The sequence below is a fragment of the Malaclemys terrapin genome, chromosome 1 (assembly GCF_027887155.1).
Source record: "Malaclemys terrapin pileata isolate rMalTer1 chromosome 1, rMalTer1.hap1, whole genome shotgun sequence".
NCBI lineage: Eukaryota > Metazoa > Chordata > Testudines > Emydidae > Malaclemys > Malaclemys terrapin.
The window spans coordinates 350199593-350220832 of record NC_071505.1 but is presented as its reverse complement, the minus strand read 5'-3'; the positions used below and the strand labels follow the sequence as shown (position 1 = coordinate 350220832).

At 46.8% G+C, this 21240-nt stretch overlaps 1 protein-coding gene across 1 annotated transcript; it reads right to left on the bottom strand.

Annotated features, from left to right (window-relative positions):
* Positions 1–525: 525 nt before the first annotated feature.
* On the bottom strand, positions 526–15449 carry LOC128845442 (olfactory receptor 52N4-like). Its single transcript, XM_054044213.1, has 2 exons — positions 15299–15449; positions 526–1325 (listed from the first exon to the last, which is right to left on the bottom strand). Exons 1-2 carry the CDS (start codon positions 15447–15449, stop codon positions 526–528), a joined length of 951 nt encoding a protein of 316 aa, XP_053900188.1.
* Positions 15450–21240: the final 5791 nt, after the last annotated feature.

Genomic DNA, 21240 nt, shown 5'->3' with positions numbered 1-21240 from the left:
AATTATTTTGTTACTGCTAGTCTTTATTTGGTTTATCCTCCAGGTTTCCTGAAGGATTGGACTTAAAAAAAAAAAAAACAGGTAGATTTTGCTCACCATATCACTGTACATATGACAAAAAAGTTCAGCATTGTAGTTTCTTACTTTTCTCTTTGGCTATCTGAAAGCATAGCTTCTGTTCATCAAACTGATCAAGAACCCTGTTCACAAAGGGACTAATGCAAAGACCCTTGCTTCAAAAAGCTGCAGTATCTTCATGTAGGCTGGAAGTCATGGAAAGGCCGAGTGACAGGGGGTGTTGGCCTGGGGGCTGACCGGTGACAATGAAAGGGGTCAGGTGATGATCAAAGAGAGGGAACTCCGCAATGGAGCGGGAAGTGCTTGGTGATGGAGTGATAAGACATTAGGTGTGAGGAAGTTCTCAGACTCTGAACTTCCACAATGCTGAGGTCAGCCAAACTTGGACAGAGCGCACTTGGTTAATGAGGAGAAATCCTTTCCCCCTCTTGTCACAGAGGATTAAAGTCAGTGGCCCCAAGAGCACATTCTGCTGGTGTATTTGCCCACTTTGTCACGAAGCTCTTTGGTTTTGACTCCATAAATGATAGGGTTGAGCATGGGCGGGATGAGGAAATAGAGGTTGGCCAAGATGATGTGAACATGGGGAGCGATGCCCTGACCAAACCGGTGTGTCAGGCTGGCGAAGAGCCCAGGAGTATAAGTTGTAAGCATCACACAGATGTGGGCTGTGCAGGTGTTGAGGGCTTTCTGGTGGGCTTTCTTTGAGGACATTTTTAGGATGGCCCTGATGATCAGACCATAGGAGAGGGCAATGAGCATCAGGTCTATCCCGCTGACTACAAATGCCATAACCAAGCTGTACATCCTGCTGACTGTGATGTCCCCACACGATAACTTCGCCACAGCCATGTGCTCACAGTGCGTTTGGTGGATGATGAGGTTGGCACAGAATGGCAGCCTACTCAAGATCAGGGGCAGAGGCAGGATGAAGAGAGCAGACCTTATCAAACCTACAATCCCTAACTTAGTGACTCGTGCATTGGTGAGGATGGTGGTGTATCTCAGAGGGTTACATATGGCAACATAGCGATCAAAGGCCATTGTCACGAGGATGGCCGACTGCGTAAAAGAAACCGTGTGAAGGAAGAACATCTGGGTGAGACACCCACCCACAGTAATGCTTTTCAAATTGAACCAAAATATACACAGTGCCTTTGGCACAACCAAGGAACACGTGGTGATGTCTGTGAGTGCCAGCATGCTGAGCAGCAGGTACATTGGCTTGTGCAATGTCTGTTCTTTGCCTACAATAAACAGAAGCATGAAATTTCCCAACAGGCTGATAATGTAGGACATAGAGACAGGAATGGAAATCCAGACGTGGGCAGCTTCCAGGCCAAGGATCCCCGATAGGTTAAATGTTGAAGGGTTAGAGGGGGTGAGGTTGAAAGTTGCCATGATAGGGTGCTCAATGTGTCAATCAGGCTCACAAGTGCTCAATGTGCCTGTGAAGAAAGAGAAGTACAGGAAGGTGGGGTTACACGCTTTATACAATAAATAGTATGGTAAATATTTTATACTTATTAACAACCTAGATAGGGGGGTCAGCAGTGAGATGGCAACATTTACAGATGGCACCAGATTATTTAGCTCACAGTCAAGTCCAGAGAAGTCCTCAAAGGGAGCTAACCAAGCCAGGTGAATGGGCAGTATGATGGCAGATGAACTTAGGTGTCAATAACTTCAATAAGAACAGGAGTACTTGTGGTACCTTAGAGACTAACAAATTTTATTTGAGCATAAGCTTTCATGGGCTACAGCCCACTTCATCGGATGCATTTAATGGAACATATAGCAAGTAGATATATATACATACAGAGAACATGAAAAGGTGGGGGTTGTCCTACCCACTCTAAGAGGCTAATTAATTAAGATGAGCTATAATCAGCAGGAGAAAAAAAATGAAATGATAATCAAGACAGTCCATTTCAGAGACTTTGGCAGCAAGGTGTGAGGATACTTAACATGGGGAAATAGACTCAATGTGTGTAATGGCTCAGCCATTCCCAGTCTCTATTCAAACCTCAGTTGATGGTGTCTAATTTGCATATTAATTCAAGTTCAGCAGTTTCTCGTTGGAGTCTATTTTTGAAGCTTTTCTGTTGCAATATTGCCACCTCTAAGTCTGTTACTGAGAGCCCCTAGAGGTTGAAGTCTTCTCCTACAGGTTTTTGAATGTTATGATTCCTGATGTCAGATTTGTGTCCTGTCAATAACTTCAATGTGTCTGCCCACTGGAGGGAAAAGTGTGAATTCCTTAAGGTTCTAATTTAACTGTATGAAATCCAGACAGGGACCTGGGCATCATGGTACATAGCTCTGTGAAACCCTGCTCACAGTGAAAGCATGGACAGAAACTGAGCAAAGCATGGGGTTCCAATAGGAGGGAGATGGGGAATCATAGAGAAAATACAATGCCATGAGATCAGTCGGTCAATGATTCACCCTACTCTGGACTCCTCTGTGTAGTACTGGACACCCTTCTCCCCCAGGATATTGCAGAACTAGAGAGGCCAGGACAATGAAAATGATCAAGGGCCTGCAGAAACTCTCATATGGGAGAGATTGAGAAGACTGGCATTGTTACCTTACAAAGGAGATGAATAAGAGAGACATGAGAAAAACCTAGAAAATATTGACTAGTAGAGAGTAGATCGGGAATGTGTTCTCCCTGTCTCATAACACAAGCTCAACAGGACATTCGATTAAACTGAAACTTGGCAAATTCAAAACAGATTATAAAGAATACTTTCTGCACTCGGCGTCTGATTAGACCGAGGAACTCATTGACACAAGAGGTAGTTGATGCCACGAGATAAGCAAGAATCAGGAAGGATTTGTAGATTAACATGGATAGTGAGACTGTCCAGTTATAATAGTTACAGCTAAATAAATATTTTGGGAAGCCTATACACCCACGTGTTTCAGGGCACAAGCTAATCTCTAGCTTTTAGGCATTAGGGTGACACCCTCTTGACGGTCAAGTCACCCCACCATCCCCCTACTGCTGTGTTTCTTACACCTTCTTCTGCAGCACCTGACGTTATCACTGTCAGAGAGAGGACACCTGACTGGATGGACCATAGCTCTTATTCACGATGTAATTGCGATATTGGAAAGGAGCCAAGTTTCCCAAATGGAAACAGACATTATCATGTGGGCTCTGACTTTGTGCTCAATAGAACAGTTACAAAGGGCACAAAGCTCTTGGTATTTATGGCTACAGGCCTGCACCTCTGTTACTTCCCTTTTTTCTTTTGGTGAGACACTTTCTTCAAGGCACCCAGCTTTGTCTGAGACATAAGTTACAGGGGTTAACTGACAAGTGTAAGCAGAGACATGTGTCAGCAACTCAGCTGCTAACCCTTCTCGTGGCTGAATATCGATGAAGTTTTCAAATGACAAAAAAATTGGGGGATTGTAAATAATGAAGAGGACAGGTCACTGATTCAGAGCAATCTGGATTGGTTGTTAAACTGGATCAAAGCAAAAACACATGACGCTTACACGATTGGGCACTATCGTGGGAAGCGCTATGACTCTAAATAAGATTTGTGGGTGTAAAGGGATAATTAGCCAAACATGAGCTCCCAGTGTGACCATGTGGCCAAAAGAGACAATGTAATCCTTGGAAGATAACGAGGGTAATCTCAAGGAGAGATAAAGAAGTTATTTTACCTCTGTATTTGGCACTGGTGTGATTGCCGCTGGAATCCTGTGTCCAGTTCTGGTGTCCACGATTAAAGATGCATGCTGATATATTAAAGAGGGTTCAGAGAAGACTCACAAGAATTATTAAAAGATTAAAACACCTGCCTTATAGTTATAGACTCAAAGATTTCAGTCTATTTAGTTTAACAAAGATGGTTAATGGGTGACTTGTTAACAGTCTGTAAGTACCTGCATGGGAGCAAATATTTAATAATAGGCTTTTCAGCCTATCATACAGAGGTATAACACGATCCAATGACTGGAAGTTGAAGTTGAAGAAATTCTGACTGGAAATAATGCATACATTTTTTAAATGGTGAGAGTAATTAATCATTTGAACAATTTACCAAGGGTCTTGGTGGATTCTTCATCACTGAGAAGAGAATTTTGAAATTAAAGCTGGATACTTCTCTGAAAGATCTGCTTTAGGACTAATTTTTAGGAAATTCTTTGGCCTGCGCTCTACAGAAAGTCAGATCAGATGATCACAATAGTGACACATCCCTAGGAATCAGTTGGAGGAATTTTACATCCACGCTCATGCGTGAGCTTATTGGATGCATTTTTCCTATTCATGACTGTGTTGAATTTAACCCTATGAGGAAAAATTCTCATTTGACTATGGAGCCTTGAAAATGTTACAATAGGTGTGTATTTCACGAGACTCACAGATCTGGTGTGACACTGCATGGATAAACGTTTTACATGGGAAAAATAATGACCTGAGCCCATGTAACCTCGGCACTGAGGAATGAATGTAGAACCCTCACCCATTAATGACTATGAGAGATGGCTTGCAACTGCTCCCAGAACAGCCTGGGTTTAACGTCTATGTCCCAGTGGTCCCTGTTTCATTCAGGTGCCAGTGGCTCCTGCACATGGTAGCTGGGTTTATCTAGGCCAGGGGTTCTCAAACTGGGTGTCATGACCCCTCAGGGGATTGCAAGTTTATTACATGGGGCAGAGTCAGGTGTGGAGGAGTCAGGAGCTGTCCACCTCTACCCCAAACCCTGCTTTGCCTAAAGCAATTATAACGGTGTTAAATATATAAAACAGTGTTTTTAATTTATATGGGGTTACACTCAGAGGCTAGCAATATGAAAGGGATCACCAGTACAAAAGTTTGAGAACCACTGATCTAGGCCCTCACCTGCCCCAGAGTTGCCTGCTCTCATTGTAGAGTGTGCATACTTCTCAGCTTGTGTGCTGTTCATGTATAGCAGTTCCCGAAGCTGCACACAGTTTATATATGTGCACCAAGATCAGTAGCACAGGTGCCTTGGTATTTGCAACTCTGTGGGAGATTTCTCACCAGTGAGACACAGTCACTGATCTGCCCCGGCCAAGGGAGCAGGTGTGACGGGAGGTACCTCACCCCCTGCAGAGGAAGATCTGTGGGGAGCATGGGGCAGTTTGAATGTTGAGGGAGCCAAGGATGAATGGGGAGCATGGAGAAGACACTGGCAACCAGCGTGCTGTTGGAATCAGTGCAGCCTGGAATGGGGAAGGAGAGTGCAGACAGGGTGTCAGAATATGGTGGGAGATTGAACCAACTGAGGAGCAAAGATGAATGGTTCTTTTCACTGGTGAAATGCCAACAATCACGAAGGAAAATGGCCTCACAGTGATACCCCTCACCCAGGAGCAAAACCAGTAGCCAGACCCCACAGTGACAGCTCACAGAAATATCTCCTCAGACTAGGTTAAACTCAGTGTCTGCCTGCACCAGGGAAAAGGGGGAAATCAGCCTGAACTGCCTTTCTAGGGGTGAAGGAAACCTCAGCAGCAGCTCAGCCCGTGCTGGAAAGGAGAGAGGGACAGACCCGGCAGGAGGAAGAGAGGATGTGGAAACTAAAAGGAGCCAGTGTGAGTCACTTTTCCTCAAAACGACAGAAAGCTTAACATTTTGGAGCCCAATAGAAACCGGGACATACCTTCCAGACACTACTTTTCTGTGTTGGCAATTGCTCATGTTCCCACACGGCTGTAGTGAGGTTGTTCATGGAAAGAGGGATAGTCTGGATGGGGGAAGCTGCCAGAGACAAGCTACTACTGTGCGGTCCATGTTAATTTACAGTCTGAGACGCCAACCCCCACACCCAGGAGGGTTCCGCCCAGAGCCTCATTACGCCTCTTTGGTCTGTGCATTAGGCAGGATGTCTAGTTCCTATTTTGCCCAGTTTCAGCACTCCGTGCCACTGTGATCTGGATACTGCACGTCCCATCGTCCCACCTTCTCCTCCCTCCCCCGCCGCCACAGACTTTGTGTTCTTGGACCTCCCCCGGTGAGATTTCCAGCACTGCCTGGATACGTCTAAGCCAGGAACATGCTTTTATTTTTACTTCATTTTGGCCCTTCTCATTCTCTCCAGACCCAGAGATAGAGGGGCACAAAGAGCAGACCCCTCTCCCCCGTGAAATTAAATTGTTATCCTAATTGTTTTGAACCTTTTTTGCCACTCATCTCAGTGGGACCAGATTTAGACTTAGTGTTTAACATTTGACTCGCAGCTGTTAAAATCATGGCTTTGGGTCCGGCTACAGAGAGCGGTATTCTGTCACAGTGGTGAAAGAGTCTGAAGGAAACCCCCAGTTTATGTGGCATTCAAAGACCAGTCATGAAAGATGGGGATTTCAAAACATGTGGGCCCTGATTTTCCTCTCAGGGAAGCCAGTGTCAATCTGAAGTGACTCATTGAAGGCAGAATGTGAAAGCAGAATCTGGACAGTGTGAGGCCCGTTCTTGCTGTGAACCCTCTGGTAACACAGATACCCACTGCAGAGGCTTTGGCTGTACTAACTAAGAGCACAGTGGAGTTGATGAATTGGAAAAACCACACGGCCCCCCCCAAAAAAGCTACTGAGACAGATAGAAGGACAGTAAGAGACAACAAGGAACTGATCTTAAAAACAAATATCTGTCTAAACTATTTCCAATACATTTGCAGTTCCAATTTTCCCAGGTAAATCCATTGGTGCTTCTGACAATGCTAAACAGTTCAACCCTGGATCCCTTCCTGAGCCCTCAGCACTAACATTAATGCAGAAAGAGGCAACTCACTGTAATACTGGTCAGCGGCGAGAGGGTATCTCCTTACTGCAACAGGAAGGCAGAGCCCTGAGAATCACTGTATGAATCTCACATGTCTGACACTCGCTGTGCTGGACAGCAACTTTTATGATTCCCTTGTACAGTCCCTGGGGACTCTCAGATTGGCCAGGACTCCCAGACAATTCCCAGGGCTCTGTGAGCAGCGGAAAGAGCAGAAAATAGACCCTGGAGATCTCCAGCTTGAGAGCCTCCCCCAGAGTGAAGAAATGATTTGCCAATACCAGGGGCGAGATTGTCAGGGACAACTGAGTCTTGCACACTGTTCAGCCTAGCAACTGATGATGGCTTTCTTTTCTTTGTGTAATGTACTGCCATCTTCTCTATGTGTGGGAAAGCTGCCACAAAATACGGGATCAAAATCCATTTTCAATTGCTCGTAGCAGCATAGCGCTGTATACTGGCCATGTAGTTGCAATATCCAGTCCATTAGCCTCTTAAAAGTCACCGGCACCCTGTGGAGGAAAAATTATGTGATCCTGGACTGATGCAAGCAGAAGGGAATGAAAAAGGCTTTCATGTCCCTGAATTTTTCATCAAAGGTATTTGCCAGTATCCCTTTGTGAGGTCTAAAGTGGATAAATATCTTGCAGCTCAAACTCGTCTAATAGTTCATCCATTCTCTGCATCAGGTCAGCATAAAATTTCAATACTGTGTTGATCTTTCAGAAATCGATGCACAAACTTGTTGTATTATCCTGCCTCAGAACTTGTACCATGGGACTTCTCCACTCACTGTGTGATACCTTCATCTCACATGGTATCCCACAATTTATGAGGGGAGAGCCACAGAGTTTCCCATGCCTGATGCCCTGGGACCATTTCAGTGTGGTGGTATTTTCGGTAGCTGCGCCCTGCTGGGTTGAGAACACAGTGGGAAAGAATCAAACAACTGCTACATCAGGATCTTTTCTTCGAGCAACAGTCCCTCCCCCATGCTTGTGTCATAGGAGCCTGGGGGCCTAATTTGAGCTCCACAGGGTATGAGTGTGATGGGCTGTCACCCCCGGGGTGCAGTCTGGGAGCTGTGGGAACTGCTGAGCCCCTCTTACCACCCAGCTGGGCTGGTCCTTTTTCAAAATGCTTTGCTGGTGATTCAGCCTTTCCAGGCCCTGTTATCATCAAACACGACAGCCTACGGCACCACACACCCAAACAGAGCTACCCGAGGGATTACTTAACCAACCAACTGCAGACATCAGGTCAGTGGGCCTGCAATGACCGCAGACCTGGACAGCACCCAGAATGCGTTCAGCTGGGGAGTGGATATCCTGGCCTGAGACACAATATTATTGAGGAACAAGGGGCAGACCAACTGATCATTCATGCCTAAGGTCGTGGGCAATAAAAGAAGTAATCACAGAATCCCGTGACCTGTCTTTAATATTTACAAAAAAAATAAATAAATAATGGGAATGGACAGGGTGATGATTAAAGCCTGATCGGGAGGATGAGAGCCTGCTGCTTCCACGGCTGACAGTGCTCAGTGCTCTGACGCCCATGTCACAGCCCCAGCATCACAGAGCTATGGAGACCCCCACCACCCAGGGTAACTCAGAGCTCTGGGTCCTCCCGTGGTAGCTCAGAGCTCTGGGTTCCCCTTCACCTATGCTGGCTGACAGCTGCTGGGTCCCTGGCCACCCATGGCACCTACGAGCTCAGACTTCTGATACGGTCTCCCACAGTATTCTTGCCAGCAAGTTAAAAAAATATGGGCTGGATGAATGGACTATAAGGTGGATAGAAAGTTGGCTAGGTCATCGGGCTCAACAGGTAGTGATCAACGGCTCCATGTCTAGTTGGCAACCAGTATCAAGCAGAGTGCCCCAGGGGTCGGTCCTGGGGCCGGTTTTGTTCAACATCTTTATCAATTATCAGAGGGGTAGCCGTGTTAGTCTGAATCTGTAAAAAGCAACAGAGGGTCCTGTGGCACCTAGACAAATTGGAGGATTGGGCCAAAAGAAATTTGATGAAGTTCAACAACGACAAATACAGAGTCCTGCCCTTAGGAAGGAAGAATCCCATGCACTGCTACAGGTTGGGGACCAACCAGATAAGCAGCAGTTCTGCAGAAAAGGACTCTGGGGATTACAGTTGACAAGATGCTGGATACGAGTCAGCAGTGTGACCTCGTTGCCAACAAGTCCAACAGCATATTGGCCTGCATTAGTGGGAGCATTGCCAGCAGATTGGGGGATGTGATTATTCCCCTCTATTCAGCACTGGTGAGGCCACACCTGGAGTATTGCATCCAGTTTTGGTCCCCTGACTCCAAAAGGAATGTGGACAAATTGGAGAGAGTCCATTGGTGGGCAACATACCTTACAAGGAGAAGCTGAGGAAAATTGAGTTATTTAGTCTGCAGAAGAGAAGAATGAGGGGGGATTTGATAGCAGCCTTCAACTACCTGAAGGGGGTTCCAAAGGGGATGGAGCTCGGCTGTTCTCAGTGGTGGTAGATGACAGAACAAGGAACAATAGTCTCAATTGCAGTGGGGGAGGTCCAGGTTGGATATTAGGAAACACTATTTCACTAGGAGGGTGGTGAAGCACTGGAATGGGTTACCTAGAGAGGTGGTGGAATCTCCATCCTTAGAGGTTTTTAAGGCCCGGCTTGACAAAGCCTCGGCTGGGATGATTTAGTTGGTGTTGGTCCTGCTTTGAACAGGGGGTTGGACTAGATAACCTCCTGAGGTCTCTTCCAAACCTAATATTCTATGATTCTGATTCTACTCTAAAAACGAAAGTGTCTTGTAATATTCCCATGTAAATGGGACAAACAAAGACACAACTTTGCTTATTCTAGTGTCCCTATTTCACATTCTCTCCTTCTTTGTACTTTGTGCCACTTAATCACCTATGGCATTTGCATGCCTCTGCTTTTTGGTTGATGTCTGGCTCTAATACCTGGCTCAGCTGTGGAACTCCTCCTGATCCTGTGTCTGCTGATTCTGGAGAAACTCAGCTACAGGTGCTGGAACATGAGGGGCCAGGAGGCCAGGGCCCACTGTTAAATGTTGTTCGGTTTTTCACTTGCGCATGGCAGGCAGTAAGGGCCTTGAAGGGCAGGGTTGTGGTGGAGGAGAAGAAGGACTCAGAAAGCGGCAAGTGGGGACTACAGGTGAGGTAGGTGGAGGAGAGGAGGGAATCAGGACTCAGCGAATGCCGTGGCATCCAGAGGGCATACGGGTTGGTGGTTTGGAGGATGGTGAGTGGTAGGCTGCGGGGGCCTCTCAGGGGAGGAGAGAAAGGATTCAGCGAGAAGCAGCGGGGGCCTTGGTGGCGGGCAGAGCAGGGAAAGGAAGAAGTTGAGCATGGGTGGGGCCACGGGGGAGAAATAGGAGTTGACATCTGGGGCAGAGTGTTGGTGGGGCCACCACAGCCCAGGCGTCCATGCTTTCAAAGTTGACAGGGCAGTGGCTGCACCAAAGGAGAGGTTTAGCTTCTCCTGGCCTATTATACCCACTGGCTATGTAAGGTGGCCCCCCCGGGCCACTTCCTACCACCTCCCTGCGAATGTCTCAAGGTCTCCCTCTGGGGCAAGGCACTGTGCAGTTTGTCTGCTCACCCCAAGGCATCTTCTGATGGCTGAATGTAGCAAGGACATTCTGCTTTCCTCTTGGGCAGCAACTGCCTCTTCCTGAGGTACGGCCCGACCTCCTGGGCCCAGCTCAGTCCAAAGGCTCTCCCTTGCTGGGGTAGTCCAAACAGCAAATAAAGGGGATCAGTCAAATCCAGAATTCATATGAGAGATGCATGCTTCACTCTCAGGATGTCCCTGCAGCAGGCCCTCCCCTCCCAGTTGTTCCAGGAAAGATTCTGCCTCCCCCAGCTCATCTCACCTAGAGCTACTGGGCTCTCCTCCCTGGTCAGCCACAAAATGAGCTGCTCCCCGGCCTTTTTGCCTTTCTCAAGCACTTCTCTTCAGACTTGATTTGTCTGCCCCATTTTACTGATAATTTACTTGATGAATATTTGGCTTCTTTGAACTCAATTTGAAATGTAGCTACAAGTTCAGTGGCTTTGGGAAGTAATCCTGCTGCTTTGTATAATCTGTGTCTCTGGATTGTAGCAGTTTTGGAACAGCATTTACCGTGGCCAGAATCTTTCTTTGGAGCAAAATGAGAAAAACAAAATTAAAATTTTCCATTGATTTCTTTAACGCTGAATGCTCATAAACTTCAAAGGCAATTTTGCTCAGGAGAATAGTTTCTGAGAGTGCTTTCATTGTGTCTAAATAATGAATCTGAGAGGAAGGGGTGATTTGTTGATCAATTGTGTAGTCAATTGCTTCACCAAGCTTTCATTTGTTATGACATATATTCAAGAGGCCAAATAAACAAGGTCAGGGTTACTGCTCTAACCCCATAATAAAATAGTACAGAAAAAAGTTTTTATACAATACCAGTCTCTGTGAAACCCCCTTGTGCAGTAATGTTACATTCTCTTTATGTAGAAAGTGGATCCCCAAAGTGACACACATTTCAGCTTTTATCATTTATATGAGGATTTCACAAGTTACACATCCCTTTACATGTCACTAAAATCCAACCCATCAGTTTGTCTCGGTTCCCTAAAGTAAGTGGGGAGCTGTAGCCCTTAAGGCCAGTTTGCTAGTTGGGTATATTGCATAATGTTTTGTTTTTTTGTTGGTCATTGGTTTGATTGATTATATTATTTTCTTGGATTTTGTTTATGCTGAATTGCGGTATATGTTATTCATAATAGTTATTCATCATAGTTGGCTGTAATGCAAGGAACCTACAGGCCTGTATCCTGTATGATTAGCTAGAGTATGTTAGTATAAGTGTTTATAACCTTTGGCATAGATAAATGGCTTACTGGTTACCCCTTTTGACTTTGGGGAACTGAATAGAGAAGTGAACACAAATCTGAATATATTTTCCATAGGTCTGTAACAGACTGGTAACTGCAGGGTACACCGCAGGACATGGAAGTCATAAGTTAGGCCAAGGGTAACAGTTTTGGAGATGAGATAATCAAACATATTAACCTAGAGAGTAAGTGTACCCGAAGATTCATCTGAGTGAGGAAATAAGATTTGGGCATGGTAGGTTGGGTCCTGATTAAGGAAGTGCCAGGATCCTATAAGAAGGCAAACAACCTTGCAGGAAGGTGACTCTTTCCTATCTCCTATCAAGCTATCAGCTTAGCTTTGCAATACATGGTATGTCTACACTACGAAATTAGGTCGATTTTATAGAAGTCGATCTTTAGAAAGAGATTTTATACAGTCGATCGTGTATGTCCCCACTAAGGGCAGTAGGTCGGTGGAGTGCATCCTCAATACCATGGCTAGCATCATATCACGGAGGGTGCACTGTGGGTAGCTATCCCACAGTCCCCACTGCCCATTAAAATTCTGGGTTAAGCTCCCAATGCCTGATGCGGCAAAAACATCGTCGCAGGTGGTTTTAGGTACATGTCGTCAGTCTCCCCTTCCTCCCTCCCTCCCTCCCTTCTTGAAAGCAATGGCAATCAATCATTTCACACCTTTTTTCCTGGAGTACCCATGAACACGCCATAGCACGGCAAGCATGGAGCCCGCTCAGCTCAGCGCTGCTGTTGTGAGCATTGTAAACACCTCACACATTATCCTGCATTATGTGCAGAGCCTGGTTAGGAGCCACCAGCACAAGGACAACTGTGAGGAAGACATGGACACAGATGTTCCTGAAAGCATGTTATGTGGTAATTGGGACATCATGGCAGCAGTGGGGCAGGTTGATATAGCAGAATGCCAATTCTGGGCCCGGCAAACAAGCACAGACTGGTGGAACCATATAGTGTAGCAGGAATGGAATGATTCCCAGTGGCTGCGAAACTTTCGCATGAGTAAGGGCACTTTCATGGAAATTTGTGAGTTGCTTTCCCCCACCCTGAAGCACAGGAGTACCAAGATGAGACCTGCCCTGACAGCTGAGAAGCGAGTGGTGATAGCCCTGTGGAATCCTGCAACGCCTGACTGCTACCAGTCAGTTGGGAATGAATTTGGAGTGTGCAAATCTACCGTGGGGACTGCTGTGATTCATGTAGACAAGGTAATCAGTGACCTTCTGCTAACAAGGCTAGTGACTCTGGGAAATGTGCAGGTCATAGTGGATGGCTTTGCTGCAATGGGATTCCCTAACTATGGTGTGGCGATAGAGGGAACGCATATCGCTATCTTGGCACTGGACCACCTTGTCACCAGTATGTGAACCGCAAGGGGTACTTCTCAATGGTGCTGCAAGTACTTGGGGGATCACAAGGGATGTTTCACCGACATCAACATGGGATGGTCTGGAAAGGTTCATGACACTCGCATCTTTAGGTACTCTGGGCTGTTCGAAAAGCTGCAAGAACAGGCTTTCTTCACAGACCAGAAAATTACCATTGGGGATGTTGAAATTCCAATAGTTATCCTTGGGGACCCAGCCTACCCCTTGTTCCCGTGGCTCATGAAGCCGTACACAGGCAGCCTGGACAGTAGTAAGGAGCTGAGCAAGTGCAGCTATAACTATAGGCTGAGCAAGTGCAGAATGGTGGTAGAATGTGCCTTTGGACGTTTAAAAGCCCACTGGTGCTGTTTGCTGACTAGGTTAGACCTCAGCACAACCGATATTCCCAATGTATTGCTGCTTGCTGTGTGCCCCATAATGTCGGTGAGAGTAAGGGGGAGATGTTTATGGCGGAGTGGGAGATTGAGGCAAATCGCCTGGTGGCCAATTTTGAACAGCCAGACACCAGGGTGATTAGAAGAGCACAGATAGGCATGCTGCACATCAGGGAGGCTTTGAAAAACAGTTTCATGACTGGCCAAGCTACTTTGTGACAGTTGTGTGTGTTTCTCCTTGATGCAAAAATGCTCCCTTTGTTGAATGTACTTCCCTGTAAGCTAATCCCCCTCCCCCCTTCGACCACAGCTGGCAAAGGAAATAAAGTCCTGATTGTTTTGAATCCATTTTCATTATTTATTAAAAAAAAAGCGAGATCACTGACAAGGTAGCCCGGCTGCGGTGGGGGAGAAGGGAAGGACAAGGCCACATTCCTTATTGTAGTCACACTACAAATCAAAGCTGTTTGAATGACAGCCTTCTGTTGCTTGGGCCATCCCCTGGAATTGAGTGGCTGGGTGCCTGGAGCCTCCCCTCTGTGCATTCTTGGGTGTCGGGTGAGGAGGATATGGAACTTGGGGAGGAGGGCAGGTGTTTATACCATGGATGCAGTGGCAGTCTGTGCTCTTGTTGCCTTTCCTGCAGCTCCACCATACACCTGATCATGTCCATTTGCTCCCCCATTAGCCTCAGCATCTCCTCCTGTGTGTTCTGATTACGCTCACTGTATGCTTTCCTGGCCTCTGCCACCAAATGCTTCCATGCATTCAGCTGTGCCTTATGTGCGGGAGGACTGCATGAGCGCGGAAAACGTGTCATCGTGAGTGCGTTTTTTCGCCTTCTAATCTGCAATAACCTCAGGGAAGGAGTTGATATGGGGAGCATAGAAATATTTGCACCTGCAGGGGGGATATAAAGGGAGAGTAAAATTTAAGAAGATACATTTCTGAGAACAAAAGGGATACTTTCATAGTGACTCAGGCAATTCACAGCTGACAGCACATGTGCTTTATGTACAATGTCGCATTTTGCCTTTTAGATTGAGCACCTGCCGGTATGGTAACACATCACACATGTCTGGGCAACAGAATTCTATTTCTAGGCAGCCATGGTAAGCCAAAGGGTTCGAGGGGTTGGCTTCTTCCACCTTCATAACATGCGGGAATGGTTTCAAAGTGCAACACTCTCCTTTACCATAGAAAGCAATGCCGGTTGGGTTTGCTGTTTAAAAGGAGGGGCTGTGGCTTTGGGGTGGATGTGCAGCACACACCTCCCCCCACCGCGTGGCTATTCTCTGGGATGATCCCTTTTAGCCAAGTGCAAACAGTCCAGCATAAACGGGGTCCTTTTACTGTTCCCTTACAAAAATTCCCCTATTTCAACCAGGTGACCACGAATGATATCACTCTCCTTTGGCTGACACAGAAAGATATAGACCAAATGTTGCATGAATGCGACCAAAACCCAGGACCATTCGCTGCCATGCTTTGTGCTGCAATGATTCCAGACTACTTGCTACTGGCTTGACATGGTAAAGTGTCCTACCGTGGAGGACAAAATAAGGCAGACCTCCCCAACAACTTTCTGCAAAGACTTTCAGAATACCTCCAGGAAAGCTTCATGGAGATGTCCCTGGAGGATTCCCACTCCATCCCCAGGCACATTAACAGACTTTTCCAGTAGCTGTACTGGCCGCGAATGCATCCCAATTCTTCAGGGCAAATCAAACATTAAACACAATTGCTTTTAACCCTGTAGTGTACTTACAAATGTGCACTCACCAGATGTGCCTTCTCCGGTTACAGGGTCCAGGAACCTGCCTTGGGAGGGTATTGGCTCCAGGATGATGAAAAGGTTCTCGCTGCCGGGGAAAATGGATTCTCCACTTCTCTGCTGCACATTCTCCTCCTCATCCACTAAATCCTCCTTCATGTTTGTAGTAGTTCCGGGGTGGGGCTCGTCCCTTCCAGGGGCGCCTGGGAGCCGGGCCGCCCCGCTACAGAGCTAATAACAGTTCAGGGCCCAGGCCCTTAGGCAGGGGCTGAGCACACAGTTAACAGTTCAGAGCTCAGGCCCTTAGGCAGGGGCTGAGCACACAAGTAACAGCCCCGGCCCTGGGTCAGGGCCGGGCAGCAAACCAATCGTCAGTCAGAGGCCCAGGCCCCTTGGACAAGGAGGAGGAGAGACTGCCACCCGGCGCGGGGTGGCAGGGGGGAACACAGGCCCACCCACTCCACTGTGTTCCAGCCCGGGGCCCTATCCGCAGCAGTCCGTCTGCCGCACAGTCAGTGGGGATCCTGACCGCAACACACTGACATGGGTTCGGGGTCTGCTATCCCCGGGCCACTTCCCATCTCCTCCTCCATGGGTACCTGTTCCTCCTGAGTTCCGTCTGCCATGTCCCAGATCATGGGCTCCTCCGGGCCCCGAGTAGGTTTGTCGCTCCCTCTGGGCCCTCGGCGGGGGGAAGCTCAGACCGCTCCTCAGGATACCGGGCTCTCGGCAGGCTCAGGCCCGCGGGAGCTCGGGCACCAGCGTCTGTCCTCTCCCGCTGCCGGCCAGTGACTGAGCGCTGTGGCTTGGCCTTTATACTTCCTGTCCCGCCCCTTGACTTCCGGGGGGCGGGGACAGGCGGTGGTGGCTCCGCCCACGCTGGCGGCTGTTCTGGCTCGTCCCTTCCAGGGGCGCCTGGGAGCCAGGCCACCCCGCTACAATGTTGTATGAGACTCCCCTCTTGGAGGTGTCCATGGACAGTGGTGGGGCACTGGTATGGTCCACCCCTAGAATGGCATGCCTCCTTTGTCTTGTAGTAGGCTTGCCTGAGCTCCTTGACTTTCACGTGGCACTGCTGTGTGTCCCTGGTGTAACCTCTCTCCACCATGCCCCATGAGATTTTGGCATATATATCAGCATTTCTTCTGCTGGATCAGAGTTCTGCCTGCACAGATTCTTCTCCCCATACAGAAATCAGATCCAGTGTCTCCCGTTCGCTCCATGCTGGAGCTCGTTTGCGATTCTGGGACTGCATGGTCACCTGTGCTGCTGAGCTCGCCACACTGACCAAACAGGAAATAAAATTCAAAAGTTCCCGGGGCTTTTCCTGTGTACCTGGCTAGTGCATCGGCGTTGAAAGTGCTGTCCAGAGCGGTCACATTGTAGCACTCTGGGATAGCTCCTGGAGGCCAATACCATCGAATTGCACAATGCTGTGTCTGCACTACCCCAAATTCAACCCAAGAAGGTCAATTTTAGTGCTACTCCCCTCATCGGGGAGGAGTACAGCAGTCAATTTTAAGAGTCCTTTAGGTCGATGGAACAGGGTTGGTTGTGTAGCCGCATTGCTTAGAAAATCAACCTAACACGGCAAAATTCAACCTACCCTCATAGTGTAGACCAGCCCACAGCTTAGCTGCTCAACTCTCAAATCTAATCCCTACCAACTTGGGAAGCCTAGACCATCGAATTCATCAGGCATGACAGAGACAAGGCTGTTGCTTTGTCTCCCACTACCAGGTCTTCAAGGAAAGGTGTGATTATGCTAGTTTAAGTAGTCTTTTAGACTAGAGATGTTAACACCAGGGGTTATAGAATTTTATTACCTCTTTGTGACTCTGTGTTTTATATCATTTATTATTCTTTCATTCATTTTAATAAAGATGTTAACAATTGGATATTGTCCTCAGTATAAACGTCCTTGCCACATAAGCCAAGGGTCCTCTCACAACGTTGAACTCTCTGTGTTCTGTAACCCTGTAGCCTGAATTGGGACAAGAACCTAAATATCTTCTGGTCAGATCATTGACAAGCTGTAATAAACTAGCCCATAAATTCAGGTCAATATAACTATTATGAGGAACTTTCCTGGCTTCTGCATTACCCATTGGGAATTGACTAACAAAAGGGTCTGAGTTCCCACTCCCACTCCCTTTACCCACAGGACAGCCTGGCCTCAAGGACTCCCCTTCCATTCTCCTGTGTGGCAGAGTCCTCGTAATGGTGACAAGACTGGACCCAGGATTCCTGGGAAGCTGAACCCCCAGTCTCATTATGGTCACTTAGGACAGGGGCTAGGGTGTCCCCACTCCGGGGTACTCTCTTCACACCAGACACTTCACTGATCCAGTCAGCAGTGCATTAAGTTCAAAACAAATATAATTTATTAAACAGCAACTATAAGAAAAATAAGGGGAAAAATGGGAAAGGTTCAAGAAAACAAGGGACCCCACTCTGTGGGCACAGGGACATCACAAACAGCTGTCTCTGTGAGGTAAGGAAAGTTCACAGTCTGTTCCTTACAAGTCCCAGGCCTCCCACCCAGGCACTGGCTGCTCTGTGGTGGTACTGCAGGTAAGATGACTGCTCTGACAGTGGCTACACACCCTCAAAGTCTAAGTGGCAGAACCTTTCTCTCCAGCATCTGCCCTCCCACCAGATTCATGTCCCCCCCTTCTGAGTCCAGCCTATAAGGCCCTCTTGTCTGATGATGTGCTGATCCTTGTGCCCACAGCCCCTCCTTGCTCTCCCCAGTAGCTCATTGTGCTCACCTCCTATTTTACTTGTGGCGCGGCCGGAATCCACTATCCTGGCTCTGGCCCCCCCAGCTCCCCGCTGTAGCTCAGCCCTGGTTCCCCGTTGCACAGCTGGTCTGTGCCGACCCAGCTCCTGGTTCTGGTCTGCTCCAGCTGCAGCTCCCCAGCTCTGCCTCAGCACCGCTGCTCCGCCTCCAGCCCAGCCCTGACTCTTCTGGCTCAGTGCTGCTGCTCTGACCGTGGCCCAGCTCTGCCTCCTGGGCTCCTTCTCTGGCCCTTGTGTTTCCGGCTGCTGCTGTTCTGCCTCCAGCTCTGCTTGAGGTGCTGCTCAGGTTTGCCAGAATTCAACTGCATTAAGAGCCCAAAATCACTTAAAAACTAACTTAAAAGTAGCCCCATCTATTTCCTGAAACAGTTTTTTGTTGTTGTTGTTAACACGTTGATATATACATATATCAACATATATCAGGGGGGAGGGATAGCTCAGTGGTTTGAGCATTGGCCTGCTAAAAGCCAGGGTTGTGAGTTCAATCCTTGAGGAGGCCACTTGGGGATCTGGGGCAAAATAAGTACTTGGTCCTGCTAGTGAAGGCAGGGGGCTGGATTCACTGACCTGTCAAGGTCCCTTCCAGTTCTAGGAGATAGGATATCTCCATTAATTATAATTATAAAGTAACAAACAAAAGCTTTTGTTAGACACCTAGTACAGATTTCATTTGTTTTTTATAGCTACAAGCCGAGGCAGGAGTTTGTCCACATTAGCAACAAAGCCAAGAGATGACAATCAAATTCAAAATCAAACCCCCAATACTGGTACTTGTATCCCAATCGAGGGTTGGCAGGTGTTTCAAACAAAAAACAGCGAATGGTGGTGTTAAAAGGAGCCCCAAATGTATGTAGTGTAAAAACCATAATAACATGACAATATTATTTATTTCTAATTGCATTCAATGATGGTAGACAACATTCACATTTTATTACTGTTAGTCTCTAAAAGGCAACATTTCATCCTCGCTGTCTTCCTTAGAAGTAGAATGCCTCTGCTGCTGGTCATGCATATCAGCACTGACCAATGCAATCATTTCTCTCATTGGTGCAGACTCTTCACAAAAGATTTGGTATCATTGTATATATGCCTTTACATCTTATTGCACAGTTTTGTTTTTATCAAGTTCATCTGAAAAAACAGTCTTTAAGAACGTAAGAACGGCCGCACTGGGTCAGACCAAAGGTCCATCTAGCCCAGTATCCTGTCTACTGACAGTGGCCAATGCCAGGTGCCCCAGAGGGAGTGAACCTAACAGGCAATGATCAAGTGATCTTTCTCCTGCCATCCATCTCCATCCTCTGACAAAAGGTAAAAGGTAGCAACAGCAGTGAAGAGCAAACAAGCCAAGTTCACTAAAATCTTTGTCCCCAGTGGTATCCATGTGTTCGATTCCTTCAACCCAAAATTGCTCTACTTGGTTCTTCTGAGTACGAGGCCAGTGAACCAAAGGCAAACCTCTCTACTGCTGCTCCAGTTCTCCAAGGTCTCCACAAAACAATGGCAAAAATGAGATGACAGCCAGTCTAGATCATTGAGGGATTTGTACATTTGGTGGCAATCTCTGTTTCACAAACTCTAAGATTAAATCTCCACACCTACTTTTGACATCTTGGACAATTGGAATGGTTAGTGTGTATTTTGAAAGTTCCAACTGAAAGCAACTCTAAAATCAACTGTGAAAAGTGGTAAGTTATTTGATTCCAACTCGATGTTGTAGTTTAACACAGCAGTCTGTTACCCGGGTTTTTTCAGAACCCCCAGGAGGGGCAACCTAACTATTCACTCCAGGCGGTATCAGGAAGAAATAAATGGGAACACAGAAATTCTGTCTGATGAAAGATTAGATGCAAGTAAGCATGCTTTTGTCTAACCCTGCAGTTTATTACATTTAAGCATACACAAACATAAGCAATAGGTTTAGAACATCCCAGATATTTACCTAACATCTGGAATGGTATTGAGTAATTAACAGCAGGTGGTCAGTTTCTCACCTGTCAGGGAGTCAGAATGTCAGGAAAAACTTTTCACAAGATGGCTTCAGAGAACTGCTCCAAAGTACACTGTCTTAGGTAGGTTTCAGAGTAGCAGCCGTGTTAGTCTGTATCCGCAAAAAGAAGAACAGGAGTACTTGTGGCACCTTAGAGACTAACAAATTTATTAGAGCATAAGCTTTCGTGGACTACAGCCCACTGTGCATCCGAAGATGTCAGCTGTAGTCCACGAAAGCTTATGCTCTAATAAATTTGTTAGTCTCTAAGGTGCCACAAGTACTCCTGTTCTTCTTTTTGTCTTAGGTAATCTTTTATAACTTCTACAAAACACATAGGTAATAATGAACCCTACTGGATCATCACTTCTTGTAACTTTGAATAAATTTCTACTATCACAGGCATCTAGACTCAAGGTTTTCATCCACTTATCTTCTTTCATTCTCCATTATTTACTTGTCTGTCCACTCCTCCCATTCTGATTAGCAGAAACTGCCAGCGAGATTTTGACCTTGCATCTAAAAGCCTGCTTTCCAATTAACCCTAACCTATGTGATATTGGACTAGAGGGTTGGACTATATGACATCCTCTTCCAACCCTAATCCTCTATGATTCTATGTTCTCTTTTATCAATTCATAGTGGCTGAGGGCACTTCATATGTTTGCAATTGGCTTGATCACATTCTGGGGTACACAGCCTTCAATACCAGGGTAACACAGTCCAGTTCTTAAAAACACAAAGTTTCACAACTCTCACCAATACGCTCTAGTAGAATGGCCTCAATTCCTGCAGCAGCTTTCCTGTATTAGCACTTTCCAATGGAAACATGTGGTTTATACTCCAGGTTTCCTGAAGGATTGGATGTAAAAAAAAATCAGGTAAATTTTGTTCACCGGATCACTGTACATAGGATAAATAAGTTCAGCCTTGTAGTTGCTTTCTTTGTCTTTGTCTTTCAGAAAGTGCAGCTTTAGTTCATCTAACTGATCAAGAACCCCGTTCATACAGGGACTAATGGAAAGCCACCTTACATGTGAAAGCTGCGGTATATTCTAGTAGTCTAGGAGTTATGGAAAAGCTGAGTGAGAGGCTGTGTGGCGTTGGGGGCTGATGGGTGACAATGAAAGGAGATGGTGAGAGAGGGGGAACTCAGCA